Source organism: Eriocheir sinensis, chromosome 37, assembly GCF_024679095.1.
Source record: "Eriocheir sinensis breed Jianghai 21 chromosome 37, ASM2467909v1, whole genome shotgun sequence".
NCBI classification, from domain to species: Eukaryota; Metazoa; Arthropoda; class Malacostraca; order Decapoda; family Varunidae; genus Eriocheir; species Eriocheir sinensis.
The window spans coordinates 3887831-3912717 of record NC_066545.1 but is presented as its reverse complement, the minus strand read 5'-3'; the positions used below and the strand labels follow the sequence as shown (position 1 = coordinate 3912717).

Genomic DNA, 24887 nt, shown 5'->3' with positions numbered 1-24887 from the left:
CATAAAGTAAGACAGGGAGCACAAGGGACTTGAAGATCCGGATCTTTGTCCTTCTGCACAGGTATAAACAACGCCATATGCTCGTGCTGAGCGAATCCATAACACCGTGGGCCAAACCAATCCGCCGTAAGACTTCCTGGCGAGACTCCCCGTTGTTAGGAAATATGCTACCAAGGTTTATAAAATTTTCCAAGAACTCAGTGTCCTCACCACACGCATGAACAGACTGTACTGTTTCACCTAGCAAGCCTCCAAACACCTGTACCTTGGTCTTGGCCCAGGAGACCTGAGGTCCCAGGGGTTTCGCCTCCTCGTGCAGTGTCTTGAGAGCCATCACAAAAACCTCCAGCGACTCCGCCGGGATTACTGCATCATCGGCAAAAACAAGGTCAGTGACCCTGGTATTGCCAATGGATGCTCCACAATGACTCTGGTCCACAACTCTTGCAGTGCGGCGACTATGCCTGATGAACGAGCCTCCCATAACCCACTTAGCCAGTGGGGTACCTCTTTGGCCGACTCGGTAAGGAGTGGCTCTCCCGTCACGCTGATCGCGGGTTCAATCCCACGCAGCCGTCGAATACCCTGATCTTGAATAATTTCTCGTGTGTTTCGATACACGCAGAGGACGTGTTGGAAAATAGAGGAAATATGAAAATAAGCTCCCGGGGCATGACACTGTCCAGTACCCAGTCCATACAAGTGTTGAAAAGCGATGGGACAAGGACACAACCCTGCCTCACTCCCGCATTCACGGGAAAGAATTTGGACAATTCCCCCCCACACTTCACAGCACCCTTAGCCCCAGAATGCTCGCCAGTCAGCAAACCAAAAGTCCTTGCAGAAATCCCACGCGGAGTCGCAGGAGATCCCAGAGTACCTCGTGATACACTGAATCAAACGCCTTCTTGAGATCGACATAGGCTGCAAGCATCTCCTGTCGAAACTCACGTCGGCGCTCCACCAGTACGCGAAGCGCTTGAAGAGCCTAGAATACGGTCAGTTGTTGACTTACCAGGAGTGAACCCAGACTGTTTAGGTCTCTGCAGCTTCAGTAGCTGGCTGCGAATTCGCATCAGCAATAGGTTGGCAAGCACCTTGCCTGACACACTGAGCAGTGTAATACCACGGTAGTTGTTGCAGTCTTGGCGGTCCCCTTTCCCTTTCCAGATAGGGACGACCAGCTCCCTTCTTCCAGTCATGAGAAATGGTACCAGATTGCCATACGCGGCATTCAAGACCACATGCAACCCGCGGATCATGGCCTCACCTCAAGCTTTGAGCAGCTCCGCACTGATATTACAGGTGCCAGGTGCCTTTCCACCCCTCAACTTTGCCACAGCCTCTCTGACCTCTGCCAGAGAGGGTGGGCTTTCGTCGATGGGTGGATCAACATCCGCCACCTGCTACCCAGCAATTGGAAGCCGCCAACTTGGAGGGTCCGCCGTTTGCAGCTGCTCAAAGTACTCAGCCCAACGAGCCCTCTGCACATCCGTATCCGACACGAGGCAGCCATCAACTGTTCGGATAGCACTCACCTGAGAGGGAGACTTTGAGCGGAGCTTCTTCAGAGCTCGGTAGGCTCATTCGCTCATTCGCATTAAATGGCTCTCGACTTCCTTAAGTATTTACCAGCCTCTCATATTTAAACCTCTCTAAAGTGAGGCTTAAATATGAGCTCCGGAGAGCAGCATGAGCCAAAGTAAGATGGCGCCACTATAAAGCCTACTGGCGCTAAAGGTCGAAACTTAAAAAGAGAGAAAAAAAAATACCGTACATCTGGTTTATTCTAATGATATACTACCATAAAGATACAATAATTGTCACACAAGCCACACATTTGTTAATCACGTGCCCTCCCTCACCTCTGCCTTACAGGTACCCAGCCTCCACATGACCACGTTGTGTGTGGGTGTATGTGTGTGTGTGTCTGTGTGCTCCAAAAGTCCAAAATATGTTTCACTGCTAAATTTTCTGGTAGGCCACAATTTGTAGGAGTCCAAGTATACAAAACAAATCCTTGACCCCGAATCGAAGTATACGACTGTGAGTACATAAAATTTTGTACTGAAATGTAAGCATAAGCAGGAGTACTTGTACCCGGACTCAACCCTGCGTGTAGTGGCTGTGTTTCAGTATACCCGGGAACACAGTGCTGGGGGCGACATGAGAGCGACCACGGCTTCCCTTCCCAGGGTGTGTTGCTCTCGAGAATCTTGCACTGTGCACCAACTGGCCCAGGCCGGGACACGAACTGAGTCCCGCGGATATGTAGCTCGGCCCGGCTACTCACTACATCCTGGAGAGAAAGTAATATTGACACAGCTACTACACCCATCGCGCGGGGACTGACATGGGCCAAGAAGTGCATGGGCGCCGCGCGAGCATGTGCCCGGCAGACGATGACATAAAGGTGGGTATTCGGACTCCCTTCCGCCTCTCACGCCAACTATTTTCAAAAGCCAAAAAGGAGATCATTCGAGTTCTCATGAAGATTTTTTAGGTTCATGGTACAGAGGAAGAGTTCTACCACCAGGGTCATTAAATAACCCCTGAAAATGCCTCAAACTCCTACGAAAAACGTGTCAAACATGTGTAGTTGGGCGCCGAAATGTTTTAAGAATATGGCCCAAAGATCCAACGAGGCGGCTGAGAAACACTCGTTCCGCTGGACAAGAGGCGAGCAGGAGGGATGAAGGCTGGCGCACATCATAACAAAGCCACTGTGTGAGTCTCTCTCTCTCTCTCTCTCTCACACACACACACACACACACACACATAGCGCCAGTGTTTCCTGTAAGATGATGTTATCGCCACCAAGTCTCCGCTGACTCATCGCACGTAACACTCGGGGCGCAGACAAGGTAAGCTTCGGCACGATCTATGGCTGGGCTGATGAAAGTACTCACCGTCACTGAGCTTATGGTTACTGATGACCTTAGACACTATAATAATACTGTGTAATTATTTTTCTGATTATTTAGTCTCCCGTTCTGAAGCTTTCCCTTGTTTTGATACTCGCACAGCCCCGGGCCATCATAGTACTGGCAGCTGGTTACACTCCAGTAGTCATTCAGGTTTACAACAATCAGAAAAATGTAGGAAAACATAAATATGCCCATATAGCTTTTATTACTTTTCTACATGAATGAAAATAGGGAGAGCTTTGGTAGGTGACATTTGGAATAATACTTTTAAATAACTTGATTGATTGACATTAAAAAGTGTGTTGTATTTTACGGTTCCATAAGTTTACATTAGACAGATAAGCTCAAGGACGTATTATTAGAAAGTACAAAGTTTGAGACCATATGTTTAGGCTCGTGTCCCCAGGTGGCGGGCAACACACAGGCCGTGACGTCACCGCGGGCTCGGCCAATCGCGCGCCGCGGCCACGCTCGCCCCGCCTGCCGCCGCGGCCGAATCCCTCGCGTGTTGCGTGACAGCTCGTGTCATTTTGCAGTGTGGTTGCTTTGCGTTTATCCCTTTGATACTGAATTTTCGGGAATTAATATCTTGAAAGGCTGAACTATGAAATGATGAGGAAGCTTATCATCAGTGGTGCACAGTGAGAAGGTAAAATTAAGAGAAAAGACGGTGTCCTTTAAGTGCCGGCAAAGTTTGGCGCGGAGCCTTGGCCTGCGACTTGCCCGAGTGTTGCTTTGTCCCGCCGCGGCCTGCTGTGTCTTGGCCGGGGATTTGGGGCATCCTGGGTGGCCGTGCTGGCCGCAGCGTAACTTAAACTTTGCCTCAGGTCCTGCAGGTCACGGGGAAGAGCTCGGGGCGGCCCTGGGCACCGTGGAGGCGGGAAATCCGAACACCACCAGCTGATAGTGTTGGCGAGTGTTGTGGCGGCGGCGGCCAGGGGGACGTGTGGCCTCCAGTGACTAATTAGGGGAGCAGGGTGGACCGCAGGACACCATGCCGCTGTTGCACAAGCGGCCCTTCGTCAAGAAGGAGCCGCCCAACAACCTGCAGCCCACGGACAAAGTGTTCTACTGCGAGATGACGGGCGAGGTGTTCACGCAATACGAGTAAGTGCACGAGTTTGGACCGGATACAGGCAGGCAGCCCAGCACGCCAGCCCGGGCTGGGGGCTAGGGCTGCACGGCCTAGGGGGCTGGGGGCTGGGCTGGCCAGGCTGGGCTGCTCAGGAAGGCACACACACCAAAAGTGAAGTGCTGGCCCAGTATCTAGGCTAAGGGCTTTTTCTCATTTAAACCTATTTTCCCTATGCACTATAGTGCCTATATTACTCATACACAGTGTTCTCAATGAGTACAGGTGCACAGCTAGCTCACTGTAGGTGTTGGTAGGCCGGATGTTCACAGGTCATCTTGAAGGTTACCATCAGATTGGGAGCAATTAAGCAATGTAAAGTTACTGTGGAACTCTGAAAAGATAATGTGCATCTTTATGTTGTAATTAACAAAAACACACAATAACTATAACAGAAAGGTGTTAATCATCAAAACTTTGTAAACTAACAACCCCCGAACGTAGTCGCAAAGTTGGGTTCGTTATGGGTAAATCTCATCTTATTAATCTTTTGCCATTTCCTGTATATATGTTATATAGATGTTTATCCATCTCACCCATAATTCTTTGGGGACTTGTTTGTACTTTACTGACTTGTTTGCAGTTACATAATACTAATAATAAAAAAAGAAAATGCTACTGAGTAATGTGGGTCAACTGCATCCATCTCAGTTTTCTTGGCATTTAATGTAGTGGTCCCTTACAAGTGTTGCTGCATAGAGCTGGAGGGCATAGGTTGGTACGTGGGGTGTTGTGGGACAACACTGAGGGCTAGCCAGCATCATGAGCTTGGCAGTCATGTTGTGGGTGCCAATACATTCAAGAAGAGGTTGGATAAATTCATGGATAGTGAGGTTAGGTTTACAGGAGCTGCCTTGTATAGGCCAACCAGCCTCTTGCAGACTCCTTATATTCTCATGTTCTTATATACCATTGCAGGGAGTTCTGGGAGCGCCTTGTGCTGTGCAACTCCATGGTGTGGTGCTGCGAGATGACCGGCCGGCCAAACCTGACCTACATGGAGGCTGTGGAGAGTGAGGGCAAGGCGCGTCGCTGCCTCTCCAACATAACTCAGCAGCTGCGACGGCCCGCGATATATCTGGCCAGCCTGACACGGCGCGGCCGATTCGTGGACATGAACGAAGATGTTTTTCTTTATGTCCGTGACCGCTACTTTGTGGGCGAGGAAGTGGAGGCCATCGTGAAGAACCACTGGTATGACTGCAAGGTGGGTGAGATGTCTGCTGTGTCCTGTGTCTCCTTAGTGGGCTAACCCCTGCTGTGAAGGCTGCATTGTTGTAGCTCAATAATGATAAATGTGTGTATTGTTATATATCATCACCTCACACAGGTAACAAGGGTAATTATGCCAACACCTGAGGAAGTGGAGCAATACCTCAAGGACCAGGAAGATACTGATGAAGAGATGGAGGAAGAAGACAACAAGAAGAGAGAGGAGCCAGAAGGGGACGATGATGTGATGGTGATCAAGGAAGTAAAGGCAGAGAAGACAGATGACAATGAAGTGGAGGTGCTAGAAGTAAATACAAAGGAAAAAACTGAGAATAAAGACAAGAAGAAGGTGGAGGAGGAAAATTACCCTCCATTTGCCACCTTCAAGTATGAAGTGATTGAGTTGGAGCCGTGGGACTACAAGGAGAGGAAGGTACTTGTGTGTGTGTGATTAGTTTCCATAGTACAAAAATCAAGTAATCAAAATAGAAATGATGGAGCAGCCCATTTGTGTTAGTGTTCATGTGTCTGGTTGGTGCATGTCTTTTTCAAGTCAAGAAAATCTTTTGAGTGGTGCAATCACAGCCATGATATCAGCTTTTATACTAAAGCTGTGAAACTTGGGTAACTATCATCTGCTTAATCAAATGTCATTACATCTCAGTTATCTTCATAGCTCATGATTTTTCTGGTACAAACTTGGTTAGCTGTGTTGCTTAACAGGAAAAAGATCTTTCCTCTAAATCCTCAGCCAGACAGACAGTTTAGGTATGGCTCCTCTCATGCAGAGTTTTTGTCCATTTTGAAAAGATCAGTGTAGGTGCACTTTGAGAATTTGTGAGCATGTTTTCCTGTAAAATGTTGCCACTCTGGTAACAAGTCTTGCTTGAAGCTTACAAACTTTGTTGTCATGAGCTACTGGACTGGCATGCAGCCTCTAAACCCTCTCCTCTGCTCACCTTTAGCAAGAGTGTATAGGAACATATGTAAGAAGTACAAGAAATTCAGAAGACAGTAGCTCAACTAAGTTTTAATGGATTGAAAGCACCGGTCTTATGTCCTGTTACCCAACAGACACACATTGTGAGCTGGGAACAGATTCGCCGCAACAAAGGTGTCTTCACGAGGGAAAAGTGCAAGTTGTTCCTGAAGCAAAATCTCCAACTGTCCTCCTCAGGGTTCTGGGCTGTCAAGGTGAGCTGATTATATGATTATCCACTTCAACTCACCTGTCCAGGAGAACATTAATGATAGCACTGTCAACCTCCATTTTCTTGTTTTGAATTTCCCAGTTCCTTTATGGCATAGTTTGAGTTGATAAGAAAAAAAAACAGCCTCATTTTGTCTCTGGTTCCCACAGGAGAGGACGGCATCCCAATACAACCTGTCAGACATGAAGTTCTCTGACATTTTTCCGGGCCCCCCACCCAAGTTCAGGGAGACGCGGGCCAAGAAGATGCCTGTGAGCCTGAACCCAGACCGGGCAGCTGAGCGGAAGAGGGACAAGAAGGAGGTCAGGGAGAAGGGTGAGGGAGGGGGTGAGAACAAAAGGAGAGGACGACCGCCTCTTACTGAAGAGCAGAAGGAAGCCAAGAAGAAAATGTGAGTTTAAAGTTCCACTGATTTTGGTTTTGACTTCAATCAAACACACAAAAGAAAAAAAATAATAATGATAATTAATTTGTTAAGACAAGATTCTCGTGGATTAAATTTTGTCACATCATTCTTTGAGCATCGTTAAGTTTCATTGAATTTGATGGTAACTCTGGAATGTGTAATGGATGAATTAATTGATTTATTGCTTTATTTTGCAGGCTTAAGGAGGCAAAGGAAGAAATGACTGCTGAAATGAGAGAAAAGTTAAAACTGAAGATGGAGAAGGAAAAGGAGGAGAGGCAAAAGGAAAAGGAGGAGAGACAGAAGGAAAGGGAGAAGGAGAGGGAGATCAAAAAGGAGGAGAAGAGGATCAAACTCCAGTACATTAAAGAATGGCACAGAGTGAGAGACGACCTTGACTGTGATGACCATAAGGTGAGCGTGGTGACTGGGAAGCATGGTGGTGGATGTGAGGGGGATGGAAAATGATGATTATGATAATGCTTGTGACCAGTGTTGGGTGCTGGTAGTGGTGATAGTTTTGAGTGGTTGCTGTAACAATAATCTTAGGATTTTATCAGACGATTCAACATTTGCACTGTTTTGATAAGATGTCAGTTCATATAAATGGTGAGCATGTTCCTGGGTTAAAGTCCTTCTGACATTGAGTACTTCAGCTGCCATTAAGTGCCCAGATATCACCCATGTGCTGCCTATATATACTGACTTTGACTGACTTTTTGAATTTAGCAGTAAATGAATATTAGTAGTCAAACAAGTGAAAAGGGCACCAAAAATAAAAGTATCTCTGACTGATTAGTATAAGTTATTTATTGTGGTTTGTAGATTTTCTTCAAGACTTCCCTGACCATTCTGTTTCTTGCCCATGTCGTGCATTACATCACCACTGTATCACATGTATCAAGTCTCTCTCTCCCTCAGGACCTGCCTCAACCCACCCCGGTGATCTGTGGCATCCCAGACCAAGAGTTCAGTCAGTTCATGACGGTGCTGGAATTTGTCAACATTTTCTGGGAGGTGCTGGAGCTGAAGGATGTTTATCCTCAGGGCATCACCTTTGAAATGCTGGAATCTGCCCTTGTGGAGAAGGAAGTGGCTGGTGAGTGGCTCTAATGGTGATGGTGATGCTAGTACTGGGAGTGGCTGGTGGTGGTGATGGTTGTTGTGTGAGCTTGGTCAGTGTTGTTGGGTGTGATGGAAGTGGCTGTTAGTGGTGGTTGGAGGGTGGAAATGGTTAGTGAGTGCCTGTACATGATTGCATGCCAGTGTGTGTGTATGTACCTAGTTCTGGTATACAGGATTTTAACTAAACAGCTTCAGGCTGCTCCTAGTATCCCTAAATCTCTCCTAATGACTTCTTGGTACATTCAGGGTGACACCCCACTCAACTAACTGCTCTGTTGTAATGTGGCAACACAGTCATATATCATGACAAAATACAATATACAATAATCTTGGACAGCGACATTCACAGCGATGTGTACATGTATTGCATGTGAGTGTACTGTGTATCCAAGCTAAAGTTCCTCCCCCCCCCTGACAGGCGTGTACAGCGACCTTCTGCAGCTGTTGCTCCAGGCGCTGTTTACACTGCAAGAAGGAGAGGATGACGAGGTGAAGGAAGACGCCACACAGGATGTGGGTGAGTCATATCTGTCTTTATCATTCTCTTCTCTCGTGTCTGTATTACTTTATGCATTGCTTGATTTCATAGCACAACATTTTATCAGACACCTGATGCTCTCACCCCCTCCCCAGGCCTTGACACTGAGGCGGGCGACCTCAGCGTGGAGGAGGCGGTGCGAGTAGCCAACCGCACCACCACCTGGACACAGCTCCACCACGGCCAGCCATTGCAGAAGCTCCAGCTGGATGCACTCACCCTCACGGAGGTGTTGAGGTTGCACCTCCTGGCCTCCGGGGCAACCACAGGGGCCAATGCACGATGGAGGTGTGTGTTTTTTCTCTGTTTTACTATTTGTAGTATTCAGGTGCTTGCTACTTTTACCTAGTTTACTTTTAAATGCAAGGATGTATGTCCCTTTATGAATAATAGTCAGAAGTCCAGGATCCAAGCAGTAGAGATTAATTATTTGTGTCAGTAGGATAAATGGGTAGAACAATGAAAAAGTTATGGAAGCTTTGACATACCTAGTAAAGGGAAACCAACAAGTTGTGATATACTGTAGTAATAGTAGTTCGGCAAAGCATCCTCCGGTGAACTCCCAAGAGTCCTGTGCTTAACTATTTAGAGAAAATGGAAAAGAATGGGCTGGCAAGGGAAGTACCTTTGAGTGAAGTTGATGTTGTATGTGTAAGAGGACGACCCTTTTAAAATGAGAGGACAGCTGGTAGGATCTTTTATTTTTTTACGTGTATGCCTATAGTGCCTGTAGGCTCTCTTAAGGGGCCTGGATGGCAGTCGGCCCCAGCCCGTCATGGCGCAGGCAAGTGTTTATAGTGGCGCCATCTTCTCTTGACTCATGCTGACCCCCAGAACTCCTTCTTGATTCACTTGGACGGTTTCCTCTAGAGTCTGGGTTGATTGGGTGGTCTTCTGGGCAGCACATGGGTAGTTTTAAGCCACTCGGCAGTGACTGAAAAATCCGAGGTGGTAGTGTGGGGATTCAAACCTGCGTTGTCCATCAAACAGTGAATGTGGGCCCAGCACGCTACCACTCAGCCACCACCTACCCGATTGAGAGATAGAAGGGGTAGATGAATGAGAGCAGTGAAGTATGTTAGAATGAGTACATGGATAGGAGTGGTCTCTTCTGTTTGGGCCTCTTCCACAGACAGTTCTAAGGGATAGGCATCAGAAGAGATAGATAAATAGATGTTCCTATATTTTCTTTTCTCTTTCTATATAATCTTTTATCATCATGAATTACCCCATTTTTTATACCTTTTGCTGGATATTGTTTTTGCATCTGAAAAGTAGAAATTTTGAGTGCTAGTTTACCATAGCTACTTGTTGACTGATACAGACATGTCATCGTGTATTTGTGTTAATCCATTTGTTAATCCTGTATTCGTGTTAATCCGCTTGTTTCCTCGTGGCAGACACTTCAACCGTGGCGGCTACAAGCACCGTGACGACCCTGGCCTGCATTTCAAACTTGAAGAGCCGGCACTGCTCAAGAAATTGGCGCACACCACGGTGTTTGACCTTCCCATTGGTACGTGTTGAAAGCTTTCCGTCTGAATCTGTTTTGGCCTCTTATATGTGCAGCTCTTTTTATTTATATATATATATATATATATATATATATATATATATATATATATATATATATATATATATATATATATATATATATATATATATATATATATATATATATATATATGTGCAATTGTCTCATTACACTTCCCATCCTTACCAGCCAGTCCATTACAAACCACACTCACTTAATATTTACCATGAATAGCACACACCACTTCCTCATTTTGCCACACAGACCTTTTTCTATCCTAGCGACTTACATGGAATACATATGTGTGACTTGTTCTCTTCAGAGTTGCAGGTGGCTTTTTATTTACTTTTATTTCTCCCAACAAGACCTTATTTCTTATTTCATCACACCCTGAATGAAAACTATACCATTTATTTCCAATTATCTCTACATCTTTCATCCCCACCAGCTTACTGTTTTATTATTTTTCGAATTTTTATCATGCACCTCAACATTTTATAAACATATGATTATAACTCAGATCTTGTGTTTAGTGCCATACGACCGCTGTAGTTGTGGCGCCATGATCACACACCCCGATAAACCAATCAACCCCACCAGCCAGTCCATGCACCTTGTCACTACAAACCCCACTCATCACACCCACAAACAGCACCTCTATATTGGCACTAGAAAGCCCATTTTACCCCAAGCCTAACCACATACACATGCATATCCATAGCAGCCACCATATCTTCTATCCCTTGGCTGTATTACTAAACATTTCGGAGCCCAAGTTCACCTATTTGGCATGGCTTTCGTAGCACTTTGGGGCATTTCCAGGGGGTTTTATGACCCTGGTGGTAGTCTGACCCTTCTTCTGTATCATGAACCTAAAAAAAAAACACTTGAGAACCCGATTGATCTCCTTCTTGGGCTTTGGAAATAGTTGATGTAAGCTATGGAAGCACCTAAAAATACCGACCCCTCTGTCACCCTTCACCCCCCTTTCTCACCCCCACAGGAGACAAGCTGAAGGTCCTGAACACGCTGATAGGCCAGATCCTCACCTACGCCTCTTTGCGGGACACCATCGACGACAGCATTGAGGAGCTGAAGAAAGTCAAGAACCTTCTCCGAGTGCACCAACAGACAGCGGGAAGGCATGAAAAGGAGATCCAGGCAGCAAAGTATATGGATTGATTTCCTGTTTTACTTTATTTTATTCTCCCTCCTTGCTTCTGTTCTCTCCTGTTGCTTTATAACATTTCTGTCTGTATAAATTATCACTTTCACCTTCATATAACCTTCCTGAATTAATGAGCTTGTTGGAATAATACAGGCAGCAGAGTTTATTGATTTCCTCTTTTACCTTGTTCTATTCTCCCTCCTTTGTCTTTCTCTTCTGTTGCTTTATAACATCTGTCTCTTTGTACAAATTTTCACTTTCACCTCCATATTGCCTTCCTCCTTAAGTATATTTATTTCCTCGTTTAATTTGTTTTATTCTCCCTCCTTCCTTGCCTCCTTTCTCACGTGTTGCTTTATAACATCTCAGTCTTTGTATAAATTTTCACTTTGACCTACATTAACCTGTTGGAATGATATTTTTATTTATTATTATTTTTTTTACAACAAAGGAGACGGCTCAAGGGCAACAAAAAGAGTGTAGAAAAAAAAGCCTGCTACTCACCGCTCCCAAAGTTTATTGATTTCCTCTTTTACTGTTTTATTCTCCCTCCTTTGTCTTCTTTCACTTGTATTGCTATATAACATCTTAGTCTTTGTATAAATAATCACCTTCAACTCCATATTGCCTTCCTAAATTAATAAACTTGATGGAATGATTTAAGTAGCAGAGTTTATAGATTTCCTTTTTTACTGTGTTCTATTCTCCCTCCCTTGTCTTTCTCTTCTGTTGCATTATATCATCTCAGTCTTTGTGTGAATTTTCACTTTCACCTCCAAGTAGCCTTTCAAAATTAAAAAGCTTATCAGAATGGTTGTATGGGCTTTCGTAACTTGACAACTCACCACAGTGCCTCTTCAAGACCATCACACCACCTCTTCAAGACTTGGCCATTGATAATCATGACAGTATCCTTCCCTCCTCCTTGCCTCCTTTTCTTCTATATTCATTCTTGTTCATTGTTTATTTCATTTACCTCTATCCCTCCTTCATGTTGTTTTCTCCTTGTTTTGTCTCCTTCCCACCTTCCTACTCCTTTCTATCCTTCCTCTCTTCCATCAAGTTTGCCTAGTCTATCATTTTTGCCTTCCTATTTCTTTTTACTTCTTTATATCTTTCTTTTCTATAATTCCTCCACAAGAAAATTCAGCCATCCGGAAATTAAATGGAGTAGGGGTGTCCGCTTTTCCTTCCTTGCCTCTTTCTGTATCTTCATAATTACTAAGTTCATGCCCAGTTAAATATTGCATCATTGCAGACTAGTTCTTGATAAGGGACAAGAAATACAATATGGCCCTTGTACCTATATATCATCCTCTCTTTTCTCCTTCCTGTGTTGCACCTTCCAAGGCTCTTGTAAGCCTTTCTTCATTGTTTTCTTCCTGCTTAGCTCTGCAGTGTCCTTTTCTTCATTGTCTCAGTCTTCCATCTCACCCTTTGCTCCTCATTCCAGGCTGCAGGAGAAGCGTGACCAGAGGCAGAAGGAGCAAGAAAAACTATTGAAGGCTGCTGAGAAGAAGGCCAAGCAGGGTGAGGAGGGAAGTCAGGAGGAAGTGAAGAAGGAAGACGAGGAGGAGGATGGCGAGGAAGCGGAGGAAGAAGAGGAAGAGGAGGAGGAGACGGAGGAGGGAGAGGCAGAAAAGGCAGCTCGCTTGGAGAAGGAAGCCAAGAGTAACGAGGCTCGTCGGCAGGAATTCCGGCGTCGCGAGGCAGAACTTGTACAGAAGGTGGGCAGGGGAGGAGAGGAGAGGAGGGGAAGGGCAGGAAGGGGAAGGGTGTGCTGGACAGGGGAGGGGAGGAGAGGGTGGGAGGATGTGATGGCTGGGCTGGGCAGAGGAGGGGAGGGAGGGAAGGACTTTGCTGGATAGGGGAGGAGGGCAAGAGAGGGCTGGCCAGGAGAAGAGAGGAGGAGGAGGGAGGGAAGGCCAGGGCAGGATGAGCTGATAAGACTTTATTCGGTGTTTATTGTTTGTTTACTCAGAACATGCTTTTCTATTACTGTTGCTTGTAAATACTGAAGCAATTGAAACTTTGCCATTTTCCTCTTTCATCCTCCAGTTTTTTCCCTATACACTGCCAACACAAATGCAGACTATGGCATCAGTTTCCTTTTACTTTGTATACCATTAGAGGATTTTATGAAGTTTGGGATTATATTTTTCATAATCAAAGGGTTAAACATCTCAAGTACTCATCCACTACATCAGGGTGTAATGGGATGTCTTTATTTACTATTTTCTGGCAGACTTTATGAAATCACCTATTTATGTTGAGAATAAATAAAGATATGACTATTGTGAATTAGCTAGAGATGATTTTAACCCATCGATTGCAAAAACTGTCATCTAAACTTTTTAAAATCCACCAGTGGTATTTAGATTAATATGAAACTGATGCTGTGGCTTGAGTTTTCATTGATGGTGCCCAGATCTGGATTTTACACCTAAAAAATTATTATAACCGTGAGCTAGTCAAATGTGGCTGCCACGAAGGTCAACTAGAGTAATCCTGTAATAAAGTGTGAATGTCAAATCACCTAAATTATTAAACTCCAGTCCTTTGTCTTGCATGACTTTGTACACCTTCAGTAACAATGAGTGTGTCTTGCAGGTGCTGGAGGCTGGGCGTGGGGTCAGCACTGTCCCGCTGGGTCAGGACCGAGCGTTTCGTCGATACTGGGTGTTCAACAGTCTGCCCGGGCTGTTTGTGGAGGACTATGAGCCCAATCCTGGATCATGCCGCACTACCCCCACCCCCCAACACTCTAACTCCTTAGCCAGGATAATGGAAGGGCATGAGGAGGCCATCAGGGCACAGGCCTGCCACAACCTGTATCCTCCTCGCCCTGAGGATGCTGCCCCGCCTTCCAGCAACAAGGAGAATGATGGTCCTGCTCCTCCCCGACTCCCACCCCCAACCTACCCTGCCAGCCGGCCGCTGCTCCTGGCTAATGGGGCTCAGGCCAGTCCCAAGGCAGAAGCCAAGGCTGAGGAGAAGGAGTCAGAGATGGAGGTGGGGGTGCAGCCAGTGTTTGGCCTCTGTTCAGCCAACCCGGAGACCTGCCCTGTCCACTCTTCTTCCACAACCCGCCACCGCTGGTACTTCTTCCACAAGCCTGAGCAGCTGGCTCCTCTTCTGGCCGGCCTCAACCCCAGGGGCAATAGGGAATGTCGCCTGCGATCTTCACTCAACACCCTCAACACCAGCCTGCAGACCTCCCTCAAGGCCTGCCCAGTCAGCCGCCTCAACCCCAGCCTCAGTGCCCTGCAGGTGAGCATGCAATTCTCCTACTTGTATCTTTCTGAAGTTCATTTATCTCAGGTCTGAAGGCCTTGGGTTTCATCCCTTGGGTTACTTACCTTTAGTGGTGCCAGAACACCATCCTGACTGACACCTAATGGCAATCTACTGATTGGTGGACAGAGGTGCAGATATAAGGAGACTGTCCATCTGTCTCCACTCTCCCCAGAAATCAAACCTGGGGTCTCAATTGTGAGCTGAGATTCTAAACACTTCACTGTGTACTTGCATGCTTGCACACCACCCTTCTACCTTGTGTGTGCCTCCATGTGCACATTATTACTTTTTTATGATTTTAATAATTTTTATTATGCACATTTGCCTTTCTATTAACACATATAGTCTGATTTTAAGTGTTTGCTGCCCCATGATCACACCAGTAGTTGCTGCACCATGACTCCACATCCCAGTATATCAAGCAAGCAAGCAAAACTTATCATTCAGTGTAATGCAAAGATAACAATACCTCTTCACCTCACACCAGTAATTAGATAAACATATCCCATAAACTATGTCAGTGCTATCACTTAAGGACATGTAATATATAGGGTCTCATTCCCACACCACATGTAGATTTTTTATTTCATTGAGTTTCTTTGTGTGTAAAACAATTCAATGACTCCTGCTGCTCCATAATCACCTGTCTGTGCCTCACTCCAGGAGATGGAAGGCGACAGTGGGGTACGTAAGTCCCAGCGCCATGGTGCTGCCGCTGCTGCTGCCAAGAAGGACACCAACCTGAGCTTCCCCCTGGGCACCCCAGTACAGGAGGTACTCAAGGTGACCCTGACGGACATGATCCTGGAGACGGAGGAGAAGGTTCACCTGGGAATGCTTGGCAACATGACGCACCCCTTGGGGAGGGATGAGTGGAGGGACGCACTGGTGTCTGGCACCCTGCCCACCCCACACACCATTGATTATGGGGGGAAGAAGCACATTGATCAGCTCAAGGTATGGATATGTGTTTGAGGATTTTGGGTGAGTGTATGTAATGAATTTTTTGTGTATATTTATACACATTTATGCACACTTAAACATTTGATTGTTTTTAGGCTGAGTTAGGTCAAGAACCTGGAGAACCTTTGAAGGCTGAGGAGGAGGAGGACAACGGGGTATTGGAGGAAGTGAAGCAACTCCGTCATGCCATCCTCCACCTGTCCAGGGCTGTTGACTCCAAGTACTTGCAGCCTCCCCTGGGTGAGTGCCATTGTATGTTATTTTCCTCTTGATTATGTAATTCAGTTCTGGTCACCGTGCTATAGAATGGATATCAAGATGTTATAAGCTGTACAGAGGAGGATGACAAAAATTATTCAAGGGAAGAGAAACTTGCCGTATGATAATAGACAAGCATTTAAATCGACACTCTCTAGAAAGGCAAAGGTTTCAAGGAGACTTGATAGAAGTTTATAAATGGATGAAGGGGTTTGATAAAGGGGATGTTAAGAGGATTTTGGTTGTAAAAGAGCCAGATAGGACATGTAACAATGGTTTTAAGTTAGGTATATTCAGATTCAACAAAGACAGGCAAGAATTGGTTTACCAATAGAGTGGTGGATGAGTGGAACAGGCTTGGCAGTCATGTTGTGGTACCAGTACCATAGATACATTCAAGAAGAGGTTGGATCAAGTCATGGATAGTGAGGTAAGGTGGGGTTAGCCTTACAGGAGCTGCCTTGTATAGGCCAGCTGGTCTCTTGAAGACTCCTTACATTCTTGTTATTATTTGCCACTGGCCCCATCTGTCTTCACTTGCCAGCCATATGTTAGTGCAGCCTGTGCCAATGAAATATTCATCTGCACTGAAAGTGATGGGAATGATCCTCATGTCTTTTGAGCATTGCTCACCAGACAAACATTCATGCCAGCAGGCCACAGCATTAGTATAGTGACCAGTGAGGTCTTTGTTAAGCTGGTCTGCAGGTCATTCCAGGTACACCAATACCTCTAATAAGTGGCAGGGCAGCTTATGATTACTCTTACTGGGAATATAAAGTTGAGAAGATGAACTTTGGATCACCTTAAGCTGGAAGTTAATGTTTCTTTTGCGTGGGTGTGGCTGTGGGTGTGTAACCATGGTAAACAGTCCGAGGTGAGCCTGAATTTCCTTTTAATTTACAACTATTTATCTGTCTTAGGATTGGGGGAAACTTTAAAGCTGAAATTGATTAAGTTCATTACCACACATACTGTTATTCTCATCTTTGGCACATCTGCAGGCAGGGCAGATGGGCTAGCCGAGAGACAGATACCTGTGAAAATAGATGAAAGTAATGAGAATGTGAACTTGGCATGGCTGGTAAGGGTGAGGAGGGAGTGACTTGGATTGGTGGCAGTGGGCAGGTGTAACACGGTGCAGTAGTGACTTAGTTAACATGAGAAGGCTAGAGTAGACACAGACAAACTGAACCTGTGTGTAATATAGGTTAAATTACAGACACTTTTTGCAACTTATTACATAGCAAAAAATTAATAGCTCTTCCTCTCCCTCCAAAAGTGGGCATATTTTTAGCTATGTCAAACCACAGAACCACTCAAGCACAGCTCAAACCATAGCGTAAGCCACACTAGCCCAAGTTTGATGTCATGGAAACTCTTGTACTATGTGGCAGCTGAATAAGTCGTTAATTTACTCTAAAAGGAAAATATGGTGATTATATTCATCAGAGAAACTGTAATAACACAATATAAAGTCCAGAGATCAAACCTGGGCCTCCAAAATGAAGTTTGAGCAGTATACAACTGAACTGCTTATGAGCTCCTCCAGCACCTTGCTGGAGGCCACTCCTGCAACACAACTCATCGGTGTTTCTGGTGGTATGCTGCCCCCTCTCCATTCTCAAGGTCTTGGTTTGATCCCCAGCACTCACTGGTGTATGTTTAGAGTAGTATATTTAGATGCCTTCTGATTTTATCAGGTTGCTGACTGACTGTAGGGAACAAATTGTGATTCCTAATATGGTTAAATTTCTGAATGTTGTTCTAACAATGAACCTCAGGAGAAATTACATATAAATATAGTGAACAGTAAGTAAATGACAATCAATTTCAGGTGAGACTGAGAAGGTGAGGAAAGCTCGGGAGAGGGCAGAAGAAGCCTACTTAAAGCGCCACCGGAAGGATGATGAGTCTGGCTCAGACAAAGGAGAGGAAGAGGAAGAAGAGGAGGAGGAGGAAGAGATAGAAGAGAAGAAGAATCTATCATGCTTCTTAACACCCTTGGAGCGCTGGGAAGCCTCCTTGATGGCCTCCACCAACCTGCCTCAGGTGAGTGTGTTCTGTGGAGAAGGGGAGAAAGGGACTAGGAAGGAGTTCCTTTGGATACATAAAGTCTCATAACTAAATTCCATGCATAGACAGACACAGCTCTGACCTTCTTCCAAGGGAGAGGATTTAAGAGAGTTCAGGTTCCTATGACCAACCCTCAGCCTCCTGCATAATGGGAGCATGTGAAATCATTTGGGGGAAAAGCCCTGAAGAAACTCTAAGCCATAGGAAAGGAAGAAACTGTAACTATTACATATAAATTCTGGAGTGTGCAGGTGTTATATTGAAGTATGATTACTGGTTCTTGATCCTAATGCAAATTAAGATTGGAAAATGAATGAAGTGGTGACAATAAAGTTATTTTTTGTGTCATTCTAACTTTTTGCCACATTTGATTCTACTAAGCAAGGCGTGATTGGAGACCTTTTGAATCATTGTGTGCATCTCTCCTCTCAGCTGTGTCTCCACTTTGCCACACTGGACAACTCTATTAGCTGGGCACACTCAGCAGCCAACATTCGGTGCCGAGTGTGTCGCCGCAAGAATGACCCCGAGAGCATCCTGCTGTGTGATGGCTGCAACAAGGGTACTCATCTCCAGTGCCTCAAGCCAAAGCTTAAGGTAAGAACCAGACGCTCGAAAAGCTCAGAAAACTTGGGAGAGGGAAAGGAAGGGAATGATGCAGCATCCAATTTTTATGTTCTGAATAGCTCAGCTACTCTAAAAGTCTAATAGAGGGAGTATGTATGTTGTAAGTGGAAGCATGGTAGATGATTCTAAAAGGAAGTAGAATACAATTCTGAATTCTGAAGACAGTTCTGAGTGAAGAAAGTGAAAAGGATTAATAAATTTGAGAAAATTAGTTTACTACTGCTCTCAAGAGAAGAGTTTTGGCATGCAGAGAAACAAAAGTCATTGGTATATAGGAACTCTTTCAGTTTGAGAGGAAGAAGTAGTGTGAAGATTTAGTTAAATTAACAAAATAATGGAAGGTATAGATTGATCCCATGTAAGCATAGAGGTATGGAAGGAAAAATGCAAGCGAGAGCTGTACTCGGAAGGTAACGGTTGGGTCCCTGGAGCAGCAAATCAAAGAGAGACCAACTTTGAGAATTTTGTTTTTGTGTCAGCACTTGTGTATAGCATTGAAACATGAGAGTAGAGAGGTGCAGGCAGGGCAGATAGGCTAGCCGAGAGACAGATACCCGTGAGAATAGATGAAAGTTATGAGAATGTGAACTTGTCGTGGCTAGTGAGGGTGAGGAGGGAGTGACTTGGAGTGGTGGTAGTGGTCAGGTGTAACACGGTGCAGTGGTGATTTAGTCAACTTGAGAAGGCTAGAGTAGACACAGAGGAACTGAACCTGTATGTAATATAGGTTAAATTTCAGAAGTACATCAACCGACCACCAGTGACACCAGTGGCGCAGCACGAAGCATGTCACATATTAATTGTCAACAGTTATCTAACCTAACCTATCCTGACCTGACCTGGCCTAACTTAACTAAATCTAACCTTAGCTGACCTGTGCCCCATTACCAAAGTGCAATCAAGAGAAATAAATCCCTCAATATATCACCCCAAACCACATTTTAAGAAATGATTCTTACGAACAAGTGATTTGGGACAGCAAAGCAACATGATAGTGTGTTGTATGTGCACAGAGTACTTTATATTGCACCAAGGTACCCTCTGCAGTGAGAAGGGCATACCTGTGATTTGGTGTGATGTGATGAAATATACAGTGAGGTAGATTTCCTTGGAGAGTCTTTCCATATCTCACCTTTCCTTCCTTGTCAACCTCCCCCTGAGCCAGCACCTCTTCCAACAGGAGGTGCCTGCTGGGGACTGGTACTGTGACCGCTGCCGACCCAAGGAGCGTCCCAAGAGTCCTCGCAAGAAGAGGCAAATCTACTGTGAAGAGTCAGATGAGGAGGAGGAGCAGCAGTATAGGTGAGCTGTTACTGTTGTTAGCAGAAAAAATATTTTTAATGTTACTATAGTAGTGTCATGTTGCATATGCTTCATTTTAGGTATATAGCTATGTAGTATTACCAAACATAGATCATGAAATATGGATGATAATTATGAGAGTGTAAGGATTTTTTACATGAATGAGGGTCTTTATTTTCTCAGTGATGTGTGTTACGGCTGCTGTCAAGACGGCACTCTGATCCTCTGTGATACCTGCCCGCTGGCCTTCCACCCTGAGTGTGTGGCGCTGCGCAAGGTGCCTCGCGGTGCATGGTCCTGCCCGGAGTGCACAGGTGAGACAGGAGAGAATGCTAATCATCCCGTTACTGATATTAATGCATCTTCTTAGCTTGCCCCCACAACAAAGTTCAGTAAACTTTCCATGTTCTTCCAGTGTCAAAGAGCAGTTAAAAAGTGTATTAGCTCTACATGTGTCAGCTGGTCTTTTTATCCTGTGTTAGCACTTATCCTGTCATTACAGGGAAGGAAAATTCTGATGACAAAAAGAAGAATAGCAAAGATACCAGTAGAAGCAACAAGGATGGTGGCAGCAAGAGCAAGGGCACCCCTAAGGCTGCCACTCCCAAGGCTGCTGCACCTAAAAAGACCCCCAAGAACACCACACCCAAGGGTACAACTCCCAAGAGTACTCCCAAGAGCTCCTCGACAAGGGGTCAGAAGAACAGTCCATCACCCCCAGTCGAGACCAGGAAGAGGAGGAGCGAGGGTGACACGCCTCAGTCAGCAGCTAAAAGGAGCAAGACAGACAACAGTTCGGGTAAGTCAATCACATGCCCAAGGCTTTGATATCCTCTCACCTGTGAATCAGCAAGATCCTGCTATTTATAAGGAAGGCTGTGGTGGCAAGAGGATGTGTTCCACATGGTTCAGTGCTTTTATGTTAATTTTTTGGTCATCCACTGTTTACTTTGAGTAGCAAAAAGGATATAATGGGTGCTCAGGCATATGTCTCATATTAATGTTGCATGTCTGAATGAGTGATGCATGGTACTATTATAATCAGAGATGGGGCTAAATGCCCTTGTCCAAATTCAAATGAAAGTTTAGTAATTTTCAATAAAGAATATTTATATACAATTCAATTGCTTCATGAAATTTTATAATGGTAAACTTTTGCCTCATGGAAAGAGCAACACTTGTGGCAACATAGACTGTTGACTGTGAAATGGATAGGATCATTTCCATGCTATCTGGATCAAAGGCATTTATATGCAGTGCTAGACATCTTCTGTTGTAGTAAAATAGCTTCTGACACAAATCACTGGCCTTCAGATCAACAGCAGACAGCAAGGTTTGTTACAGTTTCATAGAAATTCACACATCAAGACAGTTACTGATAGGTGTATACAAGATGGTGTCGAGACTAATATTTGATGTGGCTAGACATCAGATATGGGATTAAAAAAATATAGAACTGGATTTGAGCTGTATCTGAAACAAATATAGCCACCAGACAACACAAGAGTAAAATCAAATACATGCTTTATGTTCATGCCCAATACATATGACACAGATACTAGTTTTTGTCTTCTTTATTTGCAAATACAAATAATATCTTTGATCATGACTAGAAAAAGAGGAAAAAGGGCACCTTAACTAGATTTTTTGTTTGTCATACTGCATATTTTGATATATAAGACAAATGGCATACAAGATGACCCCCAAAAGTATCATTCAAAATGTGGGCTTTGAAATATTTTCTCTGCATAAGATAACCCAAAGTCTAGACTCAGCTCAATAACCAAAGTCTTTTATCACTTCCCACAGACCAGGGAATTGATACAATTGACCCCTTTCTAAAGAACACAGCCTTTGGTTGTTTTTATCTTCAACAACCTTCTGTGGGTGTCACATCCAATAATTGTGAGTTGTGTTGTTGTCACCTCTCCTTCATCTCACATTGATATCCACCTCACTAAAATCTCATATTACTTTACTAATTTTACCAGTGCTTTATATGTAACATGTCTGGAAGTGATGAAAGGTACCAAATACTTTACACTACCTGGGTAATGTAGGGAGAGCAGACACCTTTTTACATTGACTGGATATGAGCCTTGTGGGAGCAATGAACGTAACAACTGCTAGATAATTTATCAGCAATAAATGTGTAATTTACTAGTACCAGAAATTAAAGAAGTAAAATAATGTAGTAATGCAAATATGAAAGGAAATAGGTGAGTAATTATTACACAACCTTCAACCAGCTGACGAAGTGTATATTCAACAGTGTTACCCCTTAGAAATTTTGTTAAGGAAAAGATCTGTTGGGTAATGAAGACTGAGGAATTAGGTAATGAGAACAACTTAAGGCCTGTCAACCCTGGTCTGTGTTCAGCAAACAACACAAGCAGTTGCCCTCATGCTGAGATTGCTGCTGTTTGTGGCTTGCCCTCAGGACACTCACCTTACCTCTGCCCTCCAAGCCATATCCATTGGGATATTCTTATGAAAATTTGCCATCATATTGAAAATTAGTTGTACATCATGACAGTGATTTCAACAATTTTTGAAATAATCAAAACACTGAAAGGTCAAGGTGAGTGTTTGGGAATGTTGTCCATCACTCACACAGGCTATAGAGGCTAAAATTTTATATCTTCTCATATCTTCCCAACTAACTACCACTACCACCACCTCAACAACAACAACAACTTCATCCTACTACAATCTGCTGTCATCTCTATTGCCAACAACCTGTGACCTCCCGTTGTCCCATTGCAGACTCCCCACCTCGTAGGCAGAGTGGGCGAAGGTCCCTTGTGGATGAGTCCTGTGCCCTGAACACAGCAGCGCTCACCTCCCTGCTGGAAGAGCTGCAGCGACACCCAGACTCCTGCCACTTCAACAAGCCCGTTTCAAAGAAATTGGTAAGTAGAAAGAGTGTGTTGAGAAAAGCCTAGCTGCAGTAGAATTTAGTTTCTATGATTTACAGTATATTTGACTGTTGGAATAGTTTCATTTCACTTCTGTTTTTTAAATTCCCTTCCTGGTGGCTATAATGCAATCACCAGGAAATGGTTATTTGAGCCATGCTACTCCTTAAGACCTCTTTAGCAATCACTCTAACAACTGCAGAAATATCTTTATTCCTTTTTATGATACAGGAAAGCAGGGAATCAAATGTTTCTCCTTTCAAAGCATTTCTACTTGAAGGGCGATGTGGCTGCATACAGTCAAGGAACAAAAAAATTCAACCTGTGCTTGCTTCATCATACCATAATAAATTTTCAGAGTTAACAAACTAGACACCATCACTTGGTGACATTACCATAAGACATTTAAGAAATGAGGAACTTGAGGAGTTGAAAATATAGCTGGGTTGGGTAAAAATATTATATTGAAGGCTATCTGAAGACTTTATTTTCCAATTGAATCTGTCTTCAAAACATATAGATGGTAAATCTTATCATCCAAGCACCATTTCCTTTATTTTATTCTTTTCTTTTCTTTTATATTGTTACATCTACTTTATTATTTCTTCACAGTAATTCAGTATAGGCCACGAGGCACACTTTTCAGGCTTCTCTCAGTCAGTGTTGTGTGTAAAAAGGGAAGCTTCATCTTATTGTTGTCCTACCCATAGGCTCTGAACTTGATAGTTTTGAGGCCCCCCTGTCTCATTTTTTTTATTCATAAATTCCAAACCTCATAGATGCGAGATTTCATTAATATATATACCTTAAAATTATAAATCTGTCATAATTAATGAAGTTCCCATTTTCACATGTGTCCATTTTTGTCGCTGGCCAGGCTCCCGACTACTACGAGGTGGTGAGGAAACCCATGGACTTTGGGCGCGTGCGGGACAAGCTCAGCTCCCTCAAGTACACCTCTGATGGGGAGTTCCTTGCCGACATCATGCTGATCTTCCAGAATTGCCAGCAATATAACCTGGAAGACACACCAGAGTACCGAGCAGGCTCCTTGCTGTCTGACTTGTTCATCAGCAGGGTGTCCCAGCTGGGCCTGTCCCTGCCCCACACCTCGCCCTCCAGCACCCTCACCATGGCAGGCAGGAGGCGGCGGCGCTAGGGTCATAGGTGACCTAAACCAAGGCTAGAGTTGTCTTAGGGGCAGACTGGCACCCACAGGTGCACTGTATGCCTGCTTATTTCTGCCCTTCCCTAGCTAGGAGCTGGTAGATACTCTCAGGGTCACATTGCCTGCCTGTCTCCATGGAGGAACAGGAGCTGCCAACTCACCCATGATTGTGGTTCAAGTCTTCAGTATTTTTACTTCAGCCTTCTCATGAAGCTTGAAAGCAATGAGTGGGATATTTAAACCTGATTCTTAGTTACAATTTTATTTATAACATTTTTAGTAGTTAGTTTTATATAAAACGAAGCTGAAAGCGCCTAGGAACAAATTCTACGTTTTTACACATGACTTTTGATGTTGCTGCCCCAGCTGGCAGCTGTATCTGTAGTAGACAGCACCATAGGCTGTCTAGTACTCTGTAAACACTGGTGCGTGCACATACCTGTATCACCACCAGTACTGCTGCCATGCAGCCACTGTACCGTACCTACTGTGAGTCACATCACTGCCACCACAACATTACAACCACTATATGCATTACAGACAAGTTGCTATGGTGATGTGGGGACACCAAATCCTGTACAAGTTAGTTCCATAGAGAAACAGTGCCTGCTGTAGGAACAGTTTCTCTCAAACCTACTAAAGGGTGAGAACTGGTTTTGTAGTATATACCATAATTTCAACATGAGGGATCCATGTGCCTCTGGTTCAAGGGGCGTGTGTTCCCGAAACACATTTTAACAGTTAGCCGTACATTCTAGCACAACACTCAGTCACAACACTCAGCACTCTACCAAGCCACCACACAACATTTAGTTTCCAATACAACCTCTACCACAGTAGTTTAGAACTACAATTATATTATTTACAGTGACTTAAAAGAAAAATATTTTGAAAATAAAAGTATTGAACACTTTCGGGCCTATACTTTCCCAACAATATTAGCAACTTTTGTAAGTTCTATAATGATAATGTGGAAGGTTCAAAAAGGAGAAACTGAAATGGGAAATGTCATAGGAATATGGGAG

The 24887-nt window shown here is 44.4% G+C and overlaps 1 protein-coding gene across 2 annotated transcripts; it reads left to right on the top strand.

Moving 5' to 3' along the window:
* Nucleotides 1–3396: 3396 nt before the first annotated feature.
* LOC127008078 (bromodomain adjacent to zinc finger domain protein 1A-like) lies at nucleotides 3397–24775 on the top strand. Of its 2 annotated transcripts, XM_050879631.1 has the most exons (23): nucleotides 3397–3576; nucleotides 3755–4034; nucleotides 4978–5266; nucleotides 5390–5704; nucleotides 6346–6465; nucleotides 6632–6873; nucleotides 7086–7302; nucleotides 7810–7987; nucleotides 8432–8530; nucleotides 8647–8839; nucleotides 9952–10067; nucleotides 11089–11254; nucleotides 12707–12980; nucleotides 13864–14523; nucleotides 15214–15507; nucleotides 15609–15753; nucleotides 17609–17823; nucleotides 18280–18444; nucleotides 19655–19776; nucleotides 19960–20090; nucleotides 20279–20575; nucleotides 22543–22688; nucleotides 23572–24775. In XM_050879631.1, exons 2-23 carry the CDS (start codon nucleotides 3922–3924, stop codon nucleotides 23851–23853), a joined length of 4779 nt encoding a protein of 1592 aa, XP_050735588.1. In that variant the 5' UTR covers nucleotides 3397–3576; nucleotides 3755–3921; the 3' UTR covers nucleotides 23854–24775. The 2 variants fall into 2 exon arrangements, with proteins under 2 accessions (XP_050735588.1, XP_050735589.1); XM_050879632.1 differs by lacking the exons at nucleotides 3397–3576; nucleotides 3755–4034 and adding an exon at nucleotides 4155–4173.
* Nucleotides 24776–24887: the final 112 nt, after the last annotated feature.

Bases quoted from the DNA above. Each gene is read 5' to 3' on its own strand.
- LOC127008078 (XM_050879631.1), top strand. From the start codon at position 3,922: ATGCCGCTGTTGCACAAGCGGCCCTTCGTCAAGAAGGAGCCGCCCAAC. The intron at 10,068-11,088 runs GTACGTGTTGAA...TCACCCCCACAG, and splicing joins GGTGTTTGACCTTCCCATTG to GAGACAAGCTGAAGGTCCTG. The intron at 19,777-19,959 runs GTGAGCTGTTAC...TTATTTTCTCAG, and splicing joins GAGGAGGAGCAGCAGTATAG to TGATGTGTGTTACGGCTGCT.